This window comes from Panthera leo, chromosome A1 (assembly GCF_018350215.1).
Source record: "Panthera leo isolate Ple1 chromosome A1, P.leo_Ple1_pat1.1, whole genome shotgun sequence".
NCBI classification, from domain to species: domain Eukaryota; kingdom Metazoa; phylum Chordata; class Mammalia; order Carnivora; family Felidae; genus Panthera; species Panthera leo.
In genome coordinates this window covers 195908582-195926691 of record NC_056679.1, presented here as the reverse complement: position 1 = coordinate 195926691, position 18110 = coordinate 195908582, and the positions used below count along the sequence as shown (strand labels likewise).

Sequence of the window (18110 nt, the reverse complement as noted above, 5' to 3'; positions counted from 1 at the left end):
CTCCATGACAACCAGAGCATCTCATTCATTATCCCCAGCACCTTGGCAGGGAGAGCTGGGTCTGGGGCTGAGAGAGCACAGTGGGAGCCTGGCTAAGAGCTAGAGGCCTCAGTGGCCGAGGCCCCCTCCTGCTCTCCCCATCCCAGCTAACATGTCCCTGCAGGCTCTGGAGCCACCTCTGTCTCCTGGGGTCTGGCTTCAAATTTCAGCTCTGCCACGGACTAGCTGTGTGATTTTGAGCAAGTGACTTAACCTCTCTGAGCCTCATTTCCCTCAACTGTAAATGTAAATAATGACAGTAGTTTAAGGCTTAAATGAGATATGGCATGTAAAAGTGCTAAACACAGTACCAGCCAGGCTTGTGGTAAACGTTTGAAATGTGGTAGCAGTGAAAATAACAACGGCGATAATTATAATGGTATCATTGTTGTTATTATTTTTATTATAGAAGCCCCTGGGTTTCATGGAGGAATGAAAGGCCAAATTTTTGAAGTTAGGGAGGAAACCCATTTGAGTCAAGATTTAGTGGTTTCCTATGTGACTGGGGCAAGTCATTTCACTTTGAAGCCTCAGTCTCCTTATCTGTACATTAGGAGTAATAACAGGTCATTATGAGTCATTCATATCTTGAGTATTCAATTAGAACCTAGGCCTGGGGAGAGTGGTGGGGGCTTCCCTGCCCTTTGGGGCACCCAGGCATGTGGGGAAGGAGAAGGAATGAAATTAGTATTTGTGGAGGGCCTATGTGCCGGGTGTCAGGAAGGGCCTCTGCCCCTGCAGAGGTCAGTCAGTCCTGCTCCTGCCCCGGGTTCTGGAGCCTACAGGGTGCAGAGTTGTGTATAGAAATACCTGGAGTCTCCTCTGCATGGACCTCACACTCAGGTGCACCCAGGGACTGGGCGGGAAGCCAAATGAAGGAAGGAGGTCGACTATGGGACTGTGTTAACTGGAGAATGCGTACCTCAGCTGATGGTGGCCTCTGGGGGTGCGTGCCCAGTGTCAGCCAAACGTGCTCTTTTTATTTTTATTATTTAAGTATTCATTCATTCATTCATTCATTCATTCATTCATTTATAGAGGGTGCAAGTGAGCGAGGGGCAGAGAGAATCCCTGGAGGGGCAAAGAGAGAGAGATGCAGGGAGAGAGAGACAGACAGACAGAAGCAGGACTCACCCAAAGCAGAGCTCGTGCTCACCTGATGTGGGACTTGAACTCACCAACCATGAGATCATGACCTGAGCGGAAGTCAGATGCTTAATGACAGCCACCCAGGTCCCCTGAACATGCCCCCCCTTTTTTTTTTAAGTTTATTTATTTACTTTTGAGAGAGAGAGAGAGAGAGAGAGAGAGAGCGAGCACAGGTGGGAGAGGGGCAGAGGGGGAGGGAGACAGAATTCGAAGCAGGTTCCAGGCTCTGACCTGTCTGAGCCGAAGTTGGACACTTAACTGACTGAGCCATCTAGGTGCCCCTGGACATGTTCTTTTTAAAGAGAAGTTAGAAGTCCTAACTTTTATGTGAAGTCTCGTGATGTTAAAATGTTGATAACTGATCTCAAATTTAAGTAAAAAGCTGTGCAAGCCAAAGAATGCACATTTGCATCCTGTCTTGGCCCGAGGGTCCTGGTTTTCCTGTGCAGCACTATGGAGGGGGATGGGGCCCGTGAAAGTCTGAGGAATGGGACTTGGGAGCAGGAAAGGGGGTGGTGGATAGGGATGACTTAAGAGAAGTGATGACATTGGAACCGGGGTCTTGAAGGATGAGTAAGTGTCCCAAGGGGGAGGGGGAGGCATTCCAGCAATGGGAACTTCATTAGCAAAGGCCTAGATGCATGACCAAGATTGGTGACTGGTTGGGCGAGGCTGGAGTTTAGGAAAACTGCTGGTGATGTCCGCAAGACCCAAGCAGGCCCTGGGCAGCAGGGGGAGCATTGAGGCCTCAGCCCCCAGCTGTCCTGAAGGACTTGGTGGCTCCAAGGGGATTAGAAGCCCCCTAGTTCTCCATCCCTTGAGCCACAGGGGCTCTGGAATGCAGGTGGGTGTGGAAGGTTTTGAATGGCTGGTGCCAGGCCTTTGAGAACGTTGCAGTGGGGGACAGTGCTGGAGGCCCCTCTCGCCAGTATGGTGGTGGCTGGCACTTGGCTCATGAAGCATCTAGCCCTCTGCCCACCCCCACCCCAGAGTATTTGGCCTCTCTGGGGACAGGGGCTGGTTGGCCCCCTCTCTTTCTCTCTTTGCCCTCTCCTGGGCCTGGGCTTTGCCATGCCTTCTCTCTGGCCTCCTGGCCTTTGACCATCTGGCCCCTGCTCATCCATCTGGCTCGAGGGAAAAGCCAGGGCCTCTGAAAATGGGGGTTTGGGATTCTGAGGACTGGCTGTCAGAGACTGGAGAGAGAGCATTGGAGCTGGCTTGTTCAGGCTTTGTGGGCTCAGTTATACCCACACTGTGCCTACATTGAGGAAGCAACTGGAGTGATTGGTAAGAGCGGCTGACCCTTATTCAGTGCCGTGTGCCAGGCGTGGTCTCTGTGCTTTCAGTGTATCGATTCCTGTAATTTTCACAACCATGAGAGCGTGTTAAACTTTGCTGTTTTACAGATTAGGAAAGTGGGGGCACGGAGAAGCTAAATAACTTGCCTGAGATCACACAGCTGCTGGGCGACTGAGCTTGGGTGTGAATGAAGCTCCAGTCTGCGTGTAACCATGAGGCTTTCTTAACATAGGACTTCAGGTCCAGGGACAGGTTTGGGGACATGGGGTCTGGACTCCTTGAAACTGTTACAAGATTTTTCAGCAGCTATGCATATTTTTTATGGAAAAATGTTGTCAGATTCCTACAGGGGTCTTTGACCCCTAGATGCCTGAGACTGTTGCTTGCATCGTTAACATCTACGCTGAAAGTCTGTTAACGCAATAGACCAAGGGCCATTGACCACAGCACCTAGGCCTGCAGGGGAAGTGTGGTTGGGTGGCTGGAGTGGGCAGGTGTCCCCAGGCATGGCAGGCAGGCAGGGCATCATCCAGGCAGCTGTACCTCCCCACCCACTGTGCTGGCCCCAAGCCAAGAGGTGGGGCTAGCTGTGGCCACAGGGCAGAGAGCTGCCCTTATCAGTGGGAAAAGGGACGCAGTTGCAACCTGGAAATAAATATGACTGTCACCCCAGCCCTCCAGCCTCCGCCCAGGAGACCTGTTCCTTCTTGCCCTGCTCTCAGCTGGAATTACAAGGAGTCCCTGGAAAGCTTTGCACAGTCCCTTATCTCCAAGTGGAGGCATGTGTTTCTCCCCATTCCTACCCCTGGTCAACTGAACTTGTTCTTCTGGTCAGTTCAGGAACCACTTCTTCCAGGAAGCCTTCCTTGATCCTCCCCCTCTGCTTCAAGGGGCGTTAGGTGTCCCTGAGTTCTCTCAAACACCCTTCCCCCACTATTACACTCGTCCCCCTGCATTGTAGGAACCTATTTTCTTGGCTGCCTTGGGTTCCCCGTGGTGCTGACATATAGTAGGGACTGGGACTGAATTAAAGAATGAATATCAGAGGTGGAAGAGCCCCCAGAGAACGTCTGGCCCAAGCTCCTCTCTAACAGGCAGGAAGCCCAGAGAGGGGTTAGGGTATACTCTGCGTCACACAGCATGTGATTGGCAGAACTGGGAGCAACACTGGTGGCCTAGACATGTCCTCATTTCATAGTCCTGCCTCTTGCTTATGATCACTTTATTTATTTATTTATTTATTTATTTATTTATTTATTTATTTACTTATGAGTGTGTGAGAGGGGGGAGGGGCAGAGGGAGAGGGAGAAAGAATCTCAAGCAGCATGCAGCCCCACATGGCACTCGACCCCACAACCCTGGGATCATGACCTGAGCCAAAATCAAGAGTCCATCACTCAACCGACCACCCAGGCGCCCCTGAGCACATATTTTAAAAACATTTGTTTTCTGGGGCACCTGTGTGGCTCAGTTGGTTAAATGTCCAACTTTGACTCAGGTCATGATCTCACGGTTTGCGAGTGTGAGCCCTGCTTCGGGATCTGTGCTGCCAGCTCAGAGCCTGGAGCCTGCTTCAGATTCTGTGTCTCCCTCTCTCTCTGCCCCATCCCCGCTCATGCTCTGTCTCTCTGTCTCTGTCTCTCTCTCAAAAATAAACATTAAAAAATTTTTTTAAAATAAAACCATTTGTTTTCTTATTTTCACAAAAATAGTAAGTGGTTATTATAAAAAAAATTAGGAAACAGAGAAGAAAATAAAAATCATTCAGAGATAATCCTTGTTAACATTTTGGCTGTTTGTTTGTTTGTATGGATTTAGTACCAGTTTCTGGCTTATGCATAACAATTTTCAACAGAAATATGACCATGCATAGTGTTTTACAAGTGTTTTCTGCTTTAACAACATGTGTGGTAACTATATTTCTACGTCAGTAAATGTCTTTCTTCCACATAGTAAACGTTGTAAGTGTCTGCCTGGGCTTCTATCTAATGCTTGCACTGTAATTGCTAAGGGCAATCCCCTATTGTTGGACATTTGCTATTGTAAATAGCACTGGGATTTGTCTTCTTGTGGGGAAATCATTACACACTTCTGAAATTACAACCTCTAGGATAAGTTCCTAGAGGTGCAGTTGTCTGGTCTCTGGTATGCTGGACCCACCCCCAGGGCACCGTGTAGTCTTGGGCCTGGGAGGGATTTTTAAGATCTTCACCCCTTAGGGCAGGTCTAAGGCTTACATTCACTCCCTGGCTGTGTCCGCTGAGACCCTCACACCTTCTGTCTCTGTCCCATCCCCATCTCTCTCCTCCTAGTTTTCAGTAGCGCTTCCACTATGTTTAAGGGAGCCTGGAAGGCCGTGGTATAGGGGCTGCTGTTTGGGATGAGGAAATTGGGGCCTTAGTTTACCGGGTGTGGGTGTGTGGTCTTCATTTACTCTGCAGTGAGATTAATATAGGTGGAGGCTCTGGGCAGGGGATGGGGCTGAGGGGGACCCAGGAACCCCAAGTTCTGGCTGCCTGATAAGGCTGCTAGGCCCATTCAGACAGAGAAATGGGTGGGGAAGCACTGTGTGGGTGAGGATGCGGTGTTCAGCCATGATTCAGAACCCCACCTCTGGCTCCCAGGCCTTGCACATGTTTGTTTCACTCTGTCCTTCCTGCATCTGGAGTTTGCTAGCTCTAGTGTTGGGCTCGTGCAATTCTAATAAATAGCAACCGCCCTTGTGGACACCATATGCTTGGTATTGCTCTGAGTGATTTATGCGCATTATGCACATTAGGATTAGGGACCTAATCCCTGAGCCTCTTGTGAGGCAGGTACTATTGTCAACCCTGTTTCACAAAGAGGAAAACTGAGGCCGAGAGAGAGAGCTTGTGTGAAATCATAGAGCCGGGTTAGGCAGCAGCACTTGAGTTGGACCCACCTAGGTCAGGTCCTGTGTGTCCACAGTCAGTGGACGCCCAAAGCCCACACTCGGCCTTCTCACCTCTGGCTCTCCTCTCCTCTCCACAGCCTTGGCCGCGTGGGCCCCACTGAGCGAGCGGCATGCGGCACCCCCGGGCCTGCCCTGTGTCCTTCGGCCCGCTGCCCAGCCCCCCCAGGAGGCCCTGACGCCCTGGGGGCACTTCTGCTGTGCACAGGACCACGTGGGGGTTTGCCATGGTGACATAAAGGCGCACGGAGGAAGGAAGGAGCGCAACCGGCCTGCGGACTGTGCCCCTGGCTGGGAGGAAGGGCCGGGGGCCCGGATCCCCCACTCCTGCTGCCCACTGAGGGCCGCGCTTGCTAAGTGACTGTGAATTTGTTGGTCAGTGGACGACTCTGCTCTCTCCTCCTGCGTGGGGCCTGGGGGTGGCCGGGGCAGAGGGGCCTCCGGAGGCCGAGGTCTGGGGGCCAGGATGCCCGCCCTGGCACGCCTCCGCAGGCTGTGTCGGCACGTGTCCCCGCAGGCTGTCCTTTTCCTGCTGTTCATCTTCTGCCTGTTCAGCGTTTTTGTCTCGGCCTACTACCTGTATGGCTGGAAGCGGGGCCTGGAGCCCTCGGCAGACGCCCCTGAGCCTGACTGTGGGGACCCGCCCCCTGTGGCCCCCAGCCGCCTGCTGCCACTCAAGCCCATACAGGTGGCCGCCCCCTCCCGCACGGACCCACTGGTGCTGGTGTTTGTGGAGAGCCTCTACTCCCAGCTGGGCCAGGAGGTCGTGGCCATCCTGGAGTCCAGCCGCTTCAAGTACCGCACGGAGATCGCACCGGGCAAGGGTGATATGCCCACACTCACCGACAAGGGCCGCGGCCGCTTCGCCCTCATCATTTATGAGAACATCCTCAAGTACGTCAACCTGGACGCCTGGAACCGGGAGCTGCTGGACAAGTACTGTGTGGCCTACGGTGTGGGCATCATCGGCTTCTTCAAGGTACGCAGGGGCTGGGGTCCCCAAGCATTAGCAATGCTGGCTGAGTTTGAATCCCATTTCTACGCTCCATAGCTGAGTGTCTGACTTTTCCTATCTGTAAAATGGGTATAATGTTAGCCCCTACCTCCTAGGATGGTCACGAAGGGTAAGTGGGTGAGTACATGTAAAGCACTTGGAGCACATAGTACCTGGTGTCTAATAAATGCTTTTTAAGTATTAGCTTTTATTAGGAGCACATGGCAGGGGGATTGCCTGCCTCACACGGGGACCTGGCACACAGTAGGCACTTGCCTAAAGGAAGCCTCGGGAATGGGTGTGAGGTAGGAGAGACTAGGTCCCTTGAACGTCATGGCAGTCCTTCCAAGGCATGGGGTGTGTCCTCATTTTGCAGATGGGCAAACCGAGGCTCAGGAGGATTATGTGTCTGAGGCTAGGTAGCCTATAAGTGGAAGAGCCAGGATTTGAATGCAGTCTTAGACACTCTGGGCTCTGGATCCTGTACTCTTTCCTCTTGCCTGTGGTGGGCTGTGGCATTTTATGCGCCTCCGGAACAGGGCCATTTTGCATTGGGGGGAAGAGGAGAAAGAAATCCCAGTGGGCAGGTGCACCACTCTGGGCTCTGTGGGGCACCGAGAATGACTGCTGGGATCAGAGTCCTTGCTGAATGTGCCATGGAGAAGCTGTCTGTGGGGAGGAGGAAGTTGGGAACAGCTGGATGGGGGGATCTAGGGGCTCTGGGTAGAGAACTCTCCTCTTCAAGATGGGTGGTAGGGACCCTAGGGAGGTACGTGGGGACATTTATCTCTTTAGTCAGCAAATTTTTACAAAGCACTCACTGTGTGTCCAGATCCTTTGCTAGGCACTGGGGACATAATGGTGATCAGAGTGTGCAGAGTCCCTCATTGCTGTCACTGAGCTGACATTTCAGTGCAGTGGGGTGGGGTGGGTGGCAGACAACGAACAAGTAAACAAGTGGCAGGTGGTGACAAGTACAGGAAGGAATAAAGCCGGGAAAGGGCATAGGGGGTGAGGGGTATGGGCAGTTGATGCTGTTTTGGATGGAATGGCCAAGAAGGTTGTCTTTGACGAAGTACTGGAAGGAAGTGAGGCAAGGAGCCACATAGCTCTCTGTGCAGAGGGCCTTCCAGACAGAGGTGACAGGTCATGAAGGTTCTTGCTTGGTGTGAGCTGGGAGAGGAGCAGGAGTGGGTCAGAAATGGCCCATAGCCGCTGACGGGTGCCCATATGTCCCCAGGCACTCGTGGCCACCCATGTGCACTAGGCCCTGTGCTCGGGGTAGGGAGGAGCCTGACCCAGGGGAGGGGTTCCCCCGGTGTGTCCTTTCATGCACTAATGCAGCAGGATGCTCTGCCACTAAAAAAGGTTTTGTGGGCCAAGAAATTGAAGGCCCTTAGAAGTCCTGCAGTAGAACAACCTGGTGAGATTTGTTCCCCAGCTGGCTTGATCACAAAGCCCTTTATTTCAAAGAGCAGCCTCTAGGAAACGCTGGCCTGGTTTATGGCTTTACAGTGGCATAACCTCAGGCTCCCTTCATTGTCTGATTTTTCTTTTCCCCTGGACTCTTCCATTCCCTGCCATGAACTTCATTAAGTTTGATTCAGAGCCCCAGGGCTGGAAAACATCTCGATGGCTGACATTTATTGAGTGCTCACCCAGAACCATGCCCTGTCCATGTGCTTTATGTGAATGAACTCATATAACACTCATCAAACGATCCTCTAAGGCGGGTGGATAGCATCCTGATTTAAGAGAAAAGGCAACTGAGGCAAAGAGGGGTGAAGAAATGTGACTACCCTCATCTCTCTAATAAGTACAGATCGAGGATTTGAACCCAGGCAGTCTGACTGTAGAGGCTTTAGTCTTAACCACACTGTGATGGGTCCAGGGCCCCAAATGCCATTTATGTAGTAGAAATTACATCAGCACACAGAACTCCCACAGTCTCTGGGGACCAGGCAGCGAGCACAGTTGGTGTGCCAGTGCTTGGATGCTGTCTAACCCCAGTTCTTTGCTGCACAGAAGGTGAACATGAGGCCCCGGGGAGCAGGGACACGCTCACATTCTTACTGTGGGGTCACTGGAAAGTCCAGTCTTCGTGTTGTTCCTACCATGTTGTGTAAGACAAGACCCCTGCTTGGTCTCAGGTAGAGGCCTGGGACTTTCTGCTCAAATGGAGCCCTCTGGTGGTCAGGTTCCATCTTTTGGCTCTTTCCACAGTACAAGTGGGTTTGCATTGGGTTTGCAAACCCAGAGGGTTTGTGGACCCGAGGTCTGGAGACTCCCCCTTTCTAATTCCCACTGGTGCTGGATTCCCAGGTCCGTGTAAGAGTAGGAGCTGGAAAGTCCAGACCCTGCTTCAAATCTTTCTGTCACTTTTAAGCAGAGCGACCTCAGGCAGGATATTCAAGCCGTCTGTAAAGCGGGACCTATCACGGCACCCGCGTCACTGGGCCATGTCGAAGATGACAGCGGGTGGCACCGTCTGCCACCCAGTAAGTGGCAGCTGCTGTGCCTTGCCATCTCCTTGTTCAACAAGCACAGCTGGTGGGCACCTTTGTCTGTCTTGTGGCTCTGTCTTGTGCCCCTAGGAGATCCTTGAGGATGGGAGCCCTGGTTCCTGCCATTGTCATAGCTCCTTGTGCCCCTAGGAGATCCTTGAGGATGGGAGCCCTGGTTCCTGCCATTGTCATAGCTCAACCTCATGACTCCAGGGGCCCTGGGGCTGACCACAACCTGGCAGAGGATTGACAAGGGCTACCCAGCCTCTTTTATCGCACACCTACTATGTGCCACACTGACCCCATTGCTTTGCCAGCTTTACCGTGTGCAATTCTCACAACCACCCTGTGAAGGAGGCACTTCATTTTCAAGTAAGAAACAGGCTCAGCAAGTGAAATGCCTGCCTGAAGTAACAGAGCGAAGTAAGTCAGGGCCAAGATTGACAACCACACTCATGCCTTCCCACCCAGCCACAGGTGAGTATGTCAGAGCAAACAGACCGACAGATGTGAGGACCGGAGACGTGCAGACGTGGTACCTCGGGAACCTTGGGCGTCCCAAAGTTATCCAGCTAGTTACCATCAGAGTCTGACTCCCAGGTCAGGGCCCTTCCTCCCTCTACCTGGATGACTCCACTGGAGGATTTGGTGTCTCCTGAGCGGGTCCTCAGTGCTGAGGAACAGGAGGGGTTCCCCTCTGGTGGGCGGAGGCCTACAGTATGGGCCAGTCCCTGTGATGCCGAGGCTCGCTCTCCATTCCTTTCATTGCCCACTGGAGTGGACGATCAGCAACTTGGCTTTCTCGCTTCCTCGATGTCTCCCAGCTGGGCAGCTGGCTGAGCTGCCAGCGCCTGGCTATCAGCTCAGGAACGGGGCTTTGAAATGGGATCCCCCAGTGCCTGTGGTCCAGTGTGGCCTCCCAGGCCACAGCAGGTGACGGATAGCGCCTGAAATGTCACCGGGCCCCACTGCCTTTGCTCCCACATGGCCCAAGTAGTTTGGCCAGTGCTGGCTCAGGGGTCCTGGGGACCTGGGGCTGGGCGGAGTGGCCTGTCAGGATGGGACTCTGCGTTGGGTCTCAGCACTCCAGGTTGGCTCAGGACAGGGTGTGGGCAGGTACTCCTGGTATGTGGAGAATTGAATGGAGGTCCTTTATCGCATTTTTCAAGGCCAGAACCTTGCAGAGCCTTTGTGGGAATTAGAAAAAAGCACTTCTGCATGGTGGATATTAGCAAAAGAAACCCTCAGGGGAGAGGCAGCTCCACCTGGGGCACGGGCTCAGTCCTCAGCTGAATATCCCTGTACAGTGCTCCCCTGGCCAGCGCTCCTGGGTGGTCTTCCCTATGGCTCTACCTTCCTCTCTAGCCTCATTTGGTGCCCCTTTGCTTTGCCCCACCCACCCCACTCATTCTCCACACAGCAGCCAGATGGATCTTTTTAAAATGCAAATTGAAACCTGTCATCCCTCTGTTCGAAACCCTTTGATAGAGTCTTTGATGGCTTCCGCTGCCGCTTCCAGCCTCCAGGGTCCTCAGATCTGGCCCCAGCCGACCTTCCTGTCTCATTGCCTCCTCTCCCTCTTGATCACCCTGCTGGCCTCTTGCTCTTCCTTGAGTCTCCTCCTTCCTCAGGGCCTTTGCACTTGCTGTTCTTTGAATGTAGCCCCAGCTTTCCCGCTGGTTGATACTTACTCATTCTTTTTTTTTTTAATTTTTTTAAATGTTTTATTTATTTTTGAGACAGGGAGAGACAGAGCATGAACAGGGGCGGGTCAGAGAGAGGGAGACACAGGATCTGAAACAGGCTCCAGGCTCTGAGCTGTCAGCACAGAGCCCGACGCAGGGCTCGAACTCACGGACCGAGAGATCATGACCTGAGCTAAAGTCGGCCGCTTAACCGACTGAGCCACCCAGGCGCCCCAAAGTTACTCATTCTTTAAACCTCGGTTCAAAAGTCCCTTCTCTGGGAAGTATTCCTTGAGCCAGCTGACTGTGGCCAGTTACGGACTCTTCCAGAACTATGAACTTCTATGTAGGATGTGCCACACTGAAGCTTTATCCTTACTTCTGCGATTTTGGTTGCTGTCTCTCTTCCCTGCTTGACCTGAAGGTTTGTGAGGGCGAAGAGCCATGCCTGTTTTTCCTCACTGTATCCCTCACTTAACATAGTGCCTGGCACACTGAACAGTTATGGAATGAACAAATGAAACCCACACTGAAAAACTGTCATGTGCCAGGTACTAGGGATCTGTCTGTTCCTTTTTATTCTATTTACTCGTTTATTAAAGTTTATTTTCAGAGAGACAGAGAGAGTGAGAGCAGCGGAGGGGCAGAGAAAGAGGGAGAATCCCAAGCAGGCTGCACACTGTCGGCACAGAGCCTGGCACGGGCCTCGAACTCACGAACCGTGAGGTCAAGACCTGAGCCAAAATCAAGAGTTGTACACCTAACCAGCTGAGCCACCCAGGCGCCCCTCCTTTTTATTCTTTTTAAAAACCCAATTAACTCCTCAAGCACGTGTTTGCTCTCACTGGGTATTAAGCCTTGTTTTGGGCACCGGGGATCCAAAGGTGGAAGTAATGTAGCTCCTGCCTTTGAGAGGGCAGGCTGGTGAGACAGAGACCCTAAACAGATAATGCAACAGCCAAGGTGAAAGTGCTGCAGATGAGGCTCTAACCTGGTTCCAGGGAGGCCAGTGCAAAGAGGGCATTTGCACTGGGTTTTGAAGGATGAACAGGAGTTCGTCTGGCCAAGAATGCCGAATGGAACTGGCACAGGGACAAGAACGAACTGTACCATGTGCAGAAGCAGGTGGCTGGAAAGGGGAGGGATGGCGTGTGAGTCTTGGGAAGAGGAGAGGGGGTGCCGTGGGTACTGTCTGCAGATCCCAGGCAGCTGGGCAGCACCAGGCCCTGGGAGAAGAAGCTGGACTCCTGTGAAGGGAGGGCCTCGGGTGCTAGGTGCATACAGAGGGTTGGGAACGCTATGGGGCAGAGTGTCTTTGCGCCTGCACCCCCAGCAGACGCCTCCTCTTTGGTCTCATCTACATTGGCAATCCAAGATTTCTCCTGAGTGAAGGATTGCGTGGCACAAGCCAGTTTGGAAACCCCAGGCAGAGGAACCTGGTGGCCAGTTGTGTGTGGGCTCCAGGGTCAGATCATCTGGCTGGGTCATTGTGACAACTCCTGCCCCTGTGTGACTGAGGGCAGCACCCCCTCGAAGCCTCAGTGTCCCCACCCATGAAGTGGGATAATAAAGCCTCCCGAGGCTGGTATGAGGACTGAATGAGCAATTGGTGATGCTGCTGGCCCCGTCCCGAGCACTTTGCCAGAATCATCCTCGACCACTCCATGAGGTACTCACCGTTGCTGGCCACACTTTACAGCAGAGGACACGGAGGCACAGAGAGGTTACCTAACTTGCCCGCGGCCAGGCCGTCTGGTGGCAGAGTCTGGGCTCTCGACTGCTAGACTTCTCTCTGTGTGATTTTGCCCAAGTTACATAGACCCTCTGGACCTTAGTCTCCTCATCTGTAAGATGCAAACGACAGCGACCCCTCCGTCGTGGGGTCACTATGAGGATTAACAGCACCTGCCTGCCAAGTGCATGAACTGGATTCCTGGCTTTGGTGAGCACATCCTGCGTGTTAGCCAGTATATTATCGTGATGGGTGGGGCCGGGTTTGCATAGCTCGGTTAGCACAGGGCCAGGGATAGGCTAAGGCCTCCATGGATGTTAGAGAATACTGTTGACGCTACTGTTATCTGTCCCCGCCTGAGATCCCGCAGGCCCTTGGGGCTTCTGGATCTGACGGCTCTGCTCCCCCTCTCTCCCCCTGCCCCCCCCCCGCCCCCCCACAGGCCAACGAGAACAGCCTGCTGAGTGCGCAGCTCAAAGGTTTCCCCCTGTTCCTGCACTCAAACCTGGGCCTGAAGGACTGCAGCATCAACCCCAAGTCCCCGCTGCTCTATGTGACACGGCCCAGCGAGGTGGAGAAGGGCGTGCTGCCCGGCGAGGACTGGACCGTGTTCCAGTCCAACCACTCCACCTACGAGCCTGTGCTGCTGGCCAAGACGCGCTCCTCCGAGTCCATCCCGCACCTGGGCGCGGACGCCGGCCTGCACGCCGCTCTGCATGCCACCGTGGTCCAGGACCTGGGCCTCCATGACGGCATCCAGCGTGTGCTGTTTGGCAACAACCTCAACTTCTGGCTGCACAAGCTCGTCTTTGTCGACGCCGTGGCCTTCCTCACCGGCAAGCGCCTCTCCCTGCCTCTGGACCGCTACATCCTGGTGGACATCGACGACATCTTTGTGGGCAAGGAGGGCACACGCATGAAGGTGGAGGACGTGAAGGTATGGCCGGGGGTGCCAGACACGTAGGGCAGGGCCTTGCCGCCTTCGGACCTTGGGATGCCCCAGCATGATGTCGCCGTCTCTGTCTCCCCCCAGTGCTGTTGATCCCCCTCCCTCGGCCAGCTGGTTTTATTAATTGTTTTACTGGACGAAAGTGTCCCTGAAAATTATATCGAAGCATGGGGCAGAGAGGAATTTTGCATCTGGGGTGTGGAACTCAGAAATGCGCCTGTGGAGGGAGAGACCCGGTCACTGAAGCACTGGGCTGGGAGCTGGGCAGGGTTGCTTCTCTGCCTTTGAATCCAGACCTGATTTTTCACTCTCAGAAATGTTGATGTCAGTACGAGAGCTTCCACGAAACTTTTCAAACAAGAATTAGAGCTTGAATCATACACAAGGCATAGTTTAACTGAGGTCTGTATAAATAGTGGAATGCATGTGTTTATTTCAAAAAGTGTTTACCAAACAAAACTGTATGTAAAAGCATTTTGCAAGCCATGAAATTTTACACACATGCATCACTACTAAAGAGAAGCCTCCAAATCAAGACCATTAAGCTAGCTTTAAAATGCAGTTTCCATCCACTCTCTATTTTACTCAGAGTTCTTTGCAAAGGAAACGATCCCTAGTGTAAATGGGGAAATCAGTGCCGGTTGCCATAAATAGAGGGCAAGCACAACAGTAGAGCCAAGGAAAACAAAACCAGGGGATTAAATTCTACCGAGATACTGCTGCCTGCTGACCTGGTCCTCCTTTACGAGATTAGCACCAAACCCAGACTTCCCTTTGATGTTAGGACTGCAAAAGACACTGCTCAGAGGAGTGCTTTCCTTCCACATGAGTCCGCATGTGGGCGCTGTGTTCCCTGTCATCCTGCAGTCACCGCTGGGGTCGGTCAAGGGCCTGGGGGGAAGGCCGGGGGAGCATTGGTCCTCCTGCCTGGGTCAGAGGCAAACGCTCTCCTCTTCCTTACACCTCCAGAGGAGAAGAACCCAGCGAATGGTGTTGGGGAGCTGGTGCTGTCTGGGGAGTCAAGATCAATTTGACCCTAAACTGACTGGCACACCTGGGCAGCCCTGTCCGGCATCTGGGCCCCGGTGGTGAACTGACAAGAGGGGTGGATGGGAGGTTGTCAGGCTGTTTCCTGGCACCCCCGGGGGGTTCACGGAGGGGCATGTGCAGACAGGCCAGGCTCTCAGAGCCTTTCTGGCTCCCATCTCGTGGGACAGGGCAGTCTTTGATCTGCTTTGCACATTTGCTTCTGAGATATCACTTCTTCAAGGGCGGTCCTGTTGAAAGAAAGTGTTAAGATGATTCCTGTTGAGCCTTCCAGCTCTGAGGTTTCATGCGATGCCATAACCCACTTCCAACAGAGTAGATCGTGTGGTTTTCTACTTAGGATGCCCTTCTACTCTCTCCTGGTATAACCATAGTCTTGGCTGCCTGTCCAGGGGAGTTCCTGGGACTGGTTCAGGGTTGATCCCTTGAGGATACCAGGCTACCGGGCTCGCCATGTCACCCATGAGCCCTGAGTGGCCCTACTTGGTTCTCACTTTCCCCATTTTTACAGTGAGAGGGATGATAGCAGTTTGGAGCTATTTCTGTCGAAGAATACTAAGAGAGACACCCTCTTCTGTGGGCTCGGCTCAGTGTGGACTGCAAAGTGCTTCGCCAGCCGGGGTCCCATTTGCCTTAAACATCCTTGTGAGTCTGAAAAGGCAGAGGTTTTCTCCCTCTCCGGTCCCTTAATCCCAAGCACAGGCTACAACTAAGCCTTTCTTTTAGAGACATGAATGTCGCCTCATGAACTTGTACTGGCTGTGCAGCGCAATTTAAATGATACCAACAGCAGCTGCTTATTCAGGGTTTGGCAAGTGCCAAGCTCTGTGCTTAGCTCTCTCTGTGTATTGCCTCCTCTGATCCTCATAGCAGCCCTGTGACGTGGGTATTATTGTAAGTCGCATTTTACAGAGGAGGGCACTAAGGCTCAGAGAGGTGAAGTCACTTGCCCAAGGCCGCACAGCAAGAGCGGGCACATCCATCAGGTAGTGCATGGCCTTGGAGGATGCCGGTGGTGGCCCCCGAAGGGCCAGGACTTCCAGTTTGCAAAGTATCCTGACAGCAGGCACTTGTGGGTTTCTTAACAGCCTTGTGCATTGTGCAGGGTGGGGACCTTCGGAGTCCTGACTCCAGAGTACAAGCGTGTGTTTGTTCCCCAGCGTCAGCTTCCCTTCATTGACTTGCCAAGTGTGGGGCTGTGCCATGCATGGGGACATGGCATTGCTGGGTACACAGTACATCTTTGGAAAAGTCATGATGCTGTGACATCAGCCTTGCATTTACTGAGAGAAATCCTCCACGTTTGACAGGCAAAAATAGGAGGCTCACGGTGGCAGTGACCACAGACCCGGCGATGCCACCACTTTACGTTACTTACCAGAACGTCTAGCAGTTTTACACGCAGTACGTCACTTAGTCATCCCAAGAGCCCCATCAGGAAGATATTATTGTCTCCATTTCACACCGGGGGAAACTGAGGCCTGGAGCAGTTACACAGTTTTCTCAAGGACACAGAACAGAGCCAGGCTAGAGTCACGTCTTCTCTCACCAGCGTCCTGGTGGCCCGGCACAGGGCTGGCTTTGTGGCTGTGGGACCCCACACTCAGAAGGGGCCTGTACAAGGTCAATGCTCTGCTATTGCCTTCTGGATATTTTAAATAATTTTGGAGCAAGAATCCCACATTTTGATTTTTTTTTTTTTTTGCTGGGCCCTCCAAATTTTGCATCCGGTCCTGCAACAGCAGGATCTTTCTGGGCCATCAGGGGGAAGAAGAGAGAACTCCTGGCTTGCCCCTCACCTGCTCCTTCCTCCCCTGCCTGTCCTAGGCCCTGTTTGATACGCAGAATGAACTACGCACGCACATCCCAAACTTCACCTTCAACCTGGGCTACTCAGGGAAATTCTTCCACACAGGTAAGTGGGCCTGGCTCTGCCCCCACAAGCAACTTCCAGGGGCCCTCAGCATCTATGCCCTTGGAGTGCAGCAGGTGGCTGGCATGCCCACATTGGGGCCACATTTGACCCCTGTGCCCCCCACCCCCATCCAGCAGCCCACAGAGCAGTCACAGCCCCAGGCAGAGGGCATTTGGGGGCAACAATAATACAATAACCCCCACTCATCCCTCCCTGCCCCTCAGGCTGTGCAGTCTTTTGGGGACATCTTCTCCCTCTTCTCTCCCCCTTACCTCCGTCTTTTAAAATTATTTGTCCTATGGCTGCTTAAAAAAGTAATTGGTTGAATTTTAAGAACATTACAGAAATATGTAGTACACAAAGTGAGAATGTCCTATAATTGTGCCCACCCCAAAGATGGCCTTTGGCATTTTATTTTCAAGTCTTAAGTGTTGAGGTTGAGGGTGTAGGTTGCCTGATTCATGCCTTCCCTCTTCTTTTGGGCTTCCCCCAGTTCCTCAAACGCTGACCTTCTGGGCTGGGCAAGAGAGAAAGACCCCTGAGATGTCTTCTGCAGTACATATTTTCTATAGCTGCCTTCTGCTTGGGCAGAAGCAATGTGGACAGTCTCTCTTGAATTCTAGGAAAAACCCTAATACTCCACAGTTCTGGGGGGCAGGGGGCAGGGGGAGTGTGCAACAGGGTCCCAAAACCAAATAGGGTTGTCTGTATGCATTTTTCGTATTCTCAGCCCTCAACATATCAGAGGTAGTCGTAGCAATATGCATGAGGTGGGATTAGACATCCTGTACATGTTTAAAGAGCTCCGATCATTAAGTAAAAGGCAAATGCCAAATGGCCCACTAGGAAAACAGGATCAGAGCAGGCATGTCAGAGCTAGGAGAAACCATCACGATCATTGCCTGTGAACCATGGATTGCACACACGGGGCCCAAGGGCGCCAAGAGGAGAAGGACTTGGCCAAAGTCATGCACTGAGTGAAGTCTACACTCTAGAATGCAGGGCCCTGGACTGGGGCTCTGTCTGCTCCCGTGCTGTAGCTCAGGTAACTCTCCCAAGCAGCCCTCTTGGGTGGGCTTGGACTGCGTACGCCCATCTGCGTGCACCAGCTCGGGCTGGAGAACCTCATGGGGGTGGGCCGGGCCGAGCTGCCTGTGCTCTGACTCTAGGTACTGATGCCGAGGACGCTGGGGACGATTTGCTGCTGTCGTATGTGAAGGAGTTCTGGTGGTTCCCCCACATGTGGAGTCACATGCAGCCCCACCTTTTCCACAACCAGTCGGTGCTGGCCGAGCAGATGGCCCTGAACAAGAAGTTCGCTGTCGTGAGTAAGATTCCCTACAGGGCGGAGCTGGGCGGGCTAGGGGCTGGGCTGGGGGTCTGGACTGCTGGCCTCTCACTGCTTGCGCAGTTCCGTCTGACAGCATTTTATTAGTATCTTTATAGCCACTGTCTTTCTGAAGCCTCACAGAGACCCCAAGAGGTGGTTCTCGATATTCTCACTTTTAGATTAGAAACCGATGCTCAGGGAGGCCACATACCAGCTAGGAGGAGGTCCCATCAGGACTTGAACCCAGGCCTGTTTGTTTCCTGAGCCCAAGCTCTTCAGGCCAGAGTGGAAGGCTCAGGAAAGCTGGAGCTGGTGCTCAGGGAAGAGGGAACAAGGCCCAGGTACGGGCTTAGCCTGGGCCCACCAGCCAGTCAGAGGCCAAGACTGGCAGGAAATGCATTTGTCCTTGCTCCTCACTCCTGGGAGCTGGAGGGCAAGAACTCTGGGCTGAGAGTTAAGGGTCCCAGCTTGGTCAGTCCTTCACTCCGAGACTCTGGGCACATCCCTTTCCTCCCTGAGCCTCAGCTTTCCCATC

At 53.1% G+C, this 18110-nt stretch overlaps 1 protein-coding gene across 4 annotated transcripts in view; it reads left to right on the top strand.

Annotated features, from left to right (window-relative positions):
* NDST1 (N-deacetylase and N-sulfotransferase 1) overlaps positions 1-18110 on the top strand; it is a 59077-nt gene that overhangs the window by 25112 nt on the left and 15855 nt on the right. For all 4 annotated transcript variants that reach the window (XM_042949188.1, XM_042949203.1, XM_042949196.1 and 1 more), the window contains exons 2-5: positions 5500-6398; positions 12777-13271; positions 16158-16245; positions 17415-17569. In XM_042949188.1, the coding sequence (XP_042805122.1) occupies positions 5886-6398; positions 12777-13271; positions 16158-16245; positions 17415-17569 (1251 nt within the window). In that variant the 5' untranslated portion in view covers positions 5500-5885. The remainder of the gene's footprint in view (positions 1-5499; positions 6399-12776; positions 13272-16157; positions 16246-17414; positions 17570-18110) is intronic.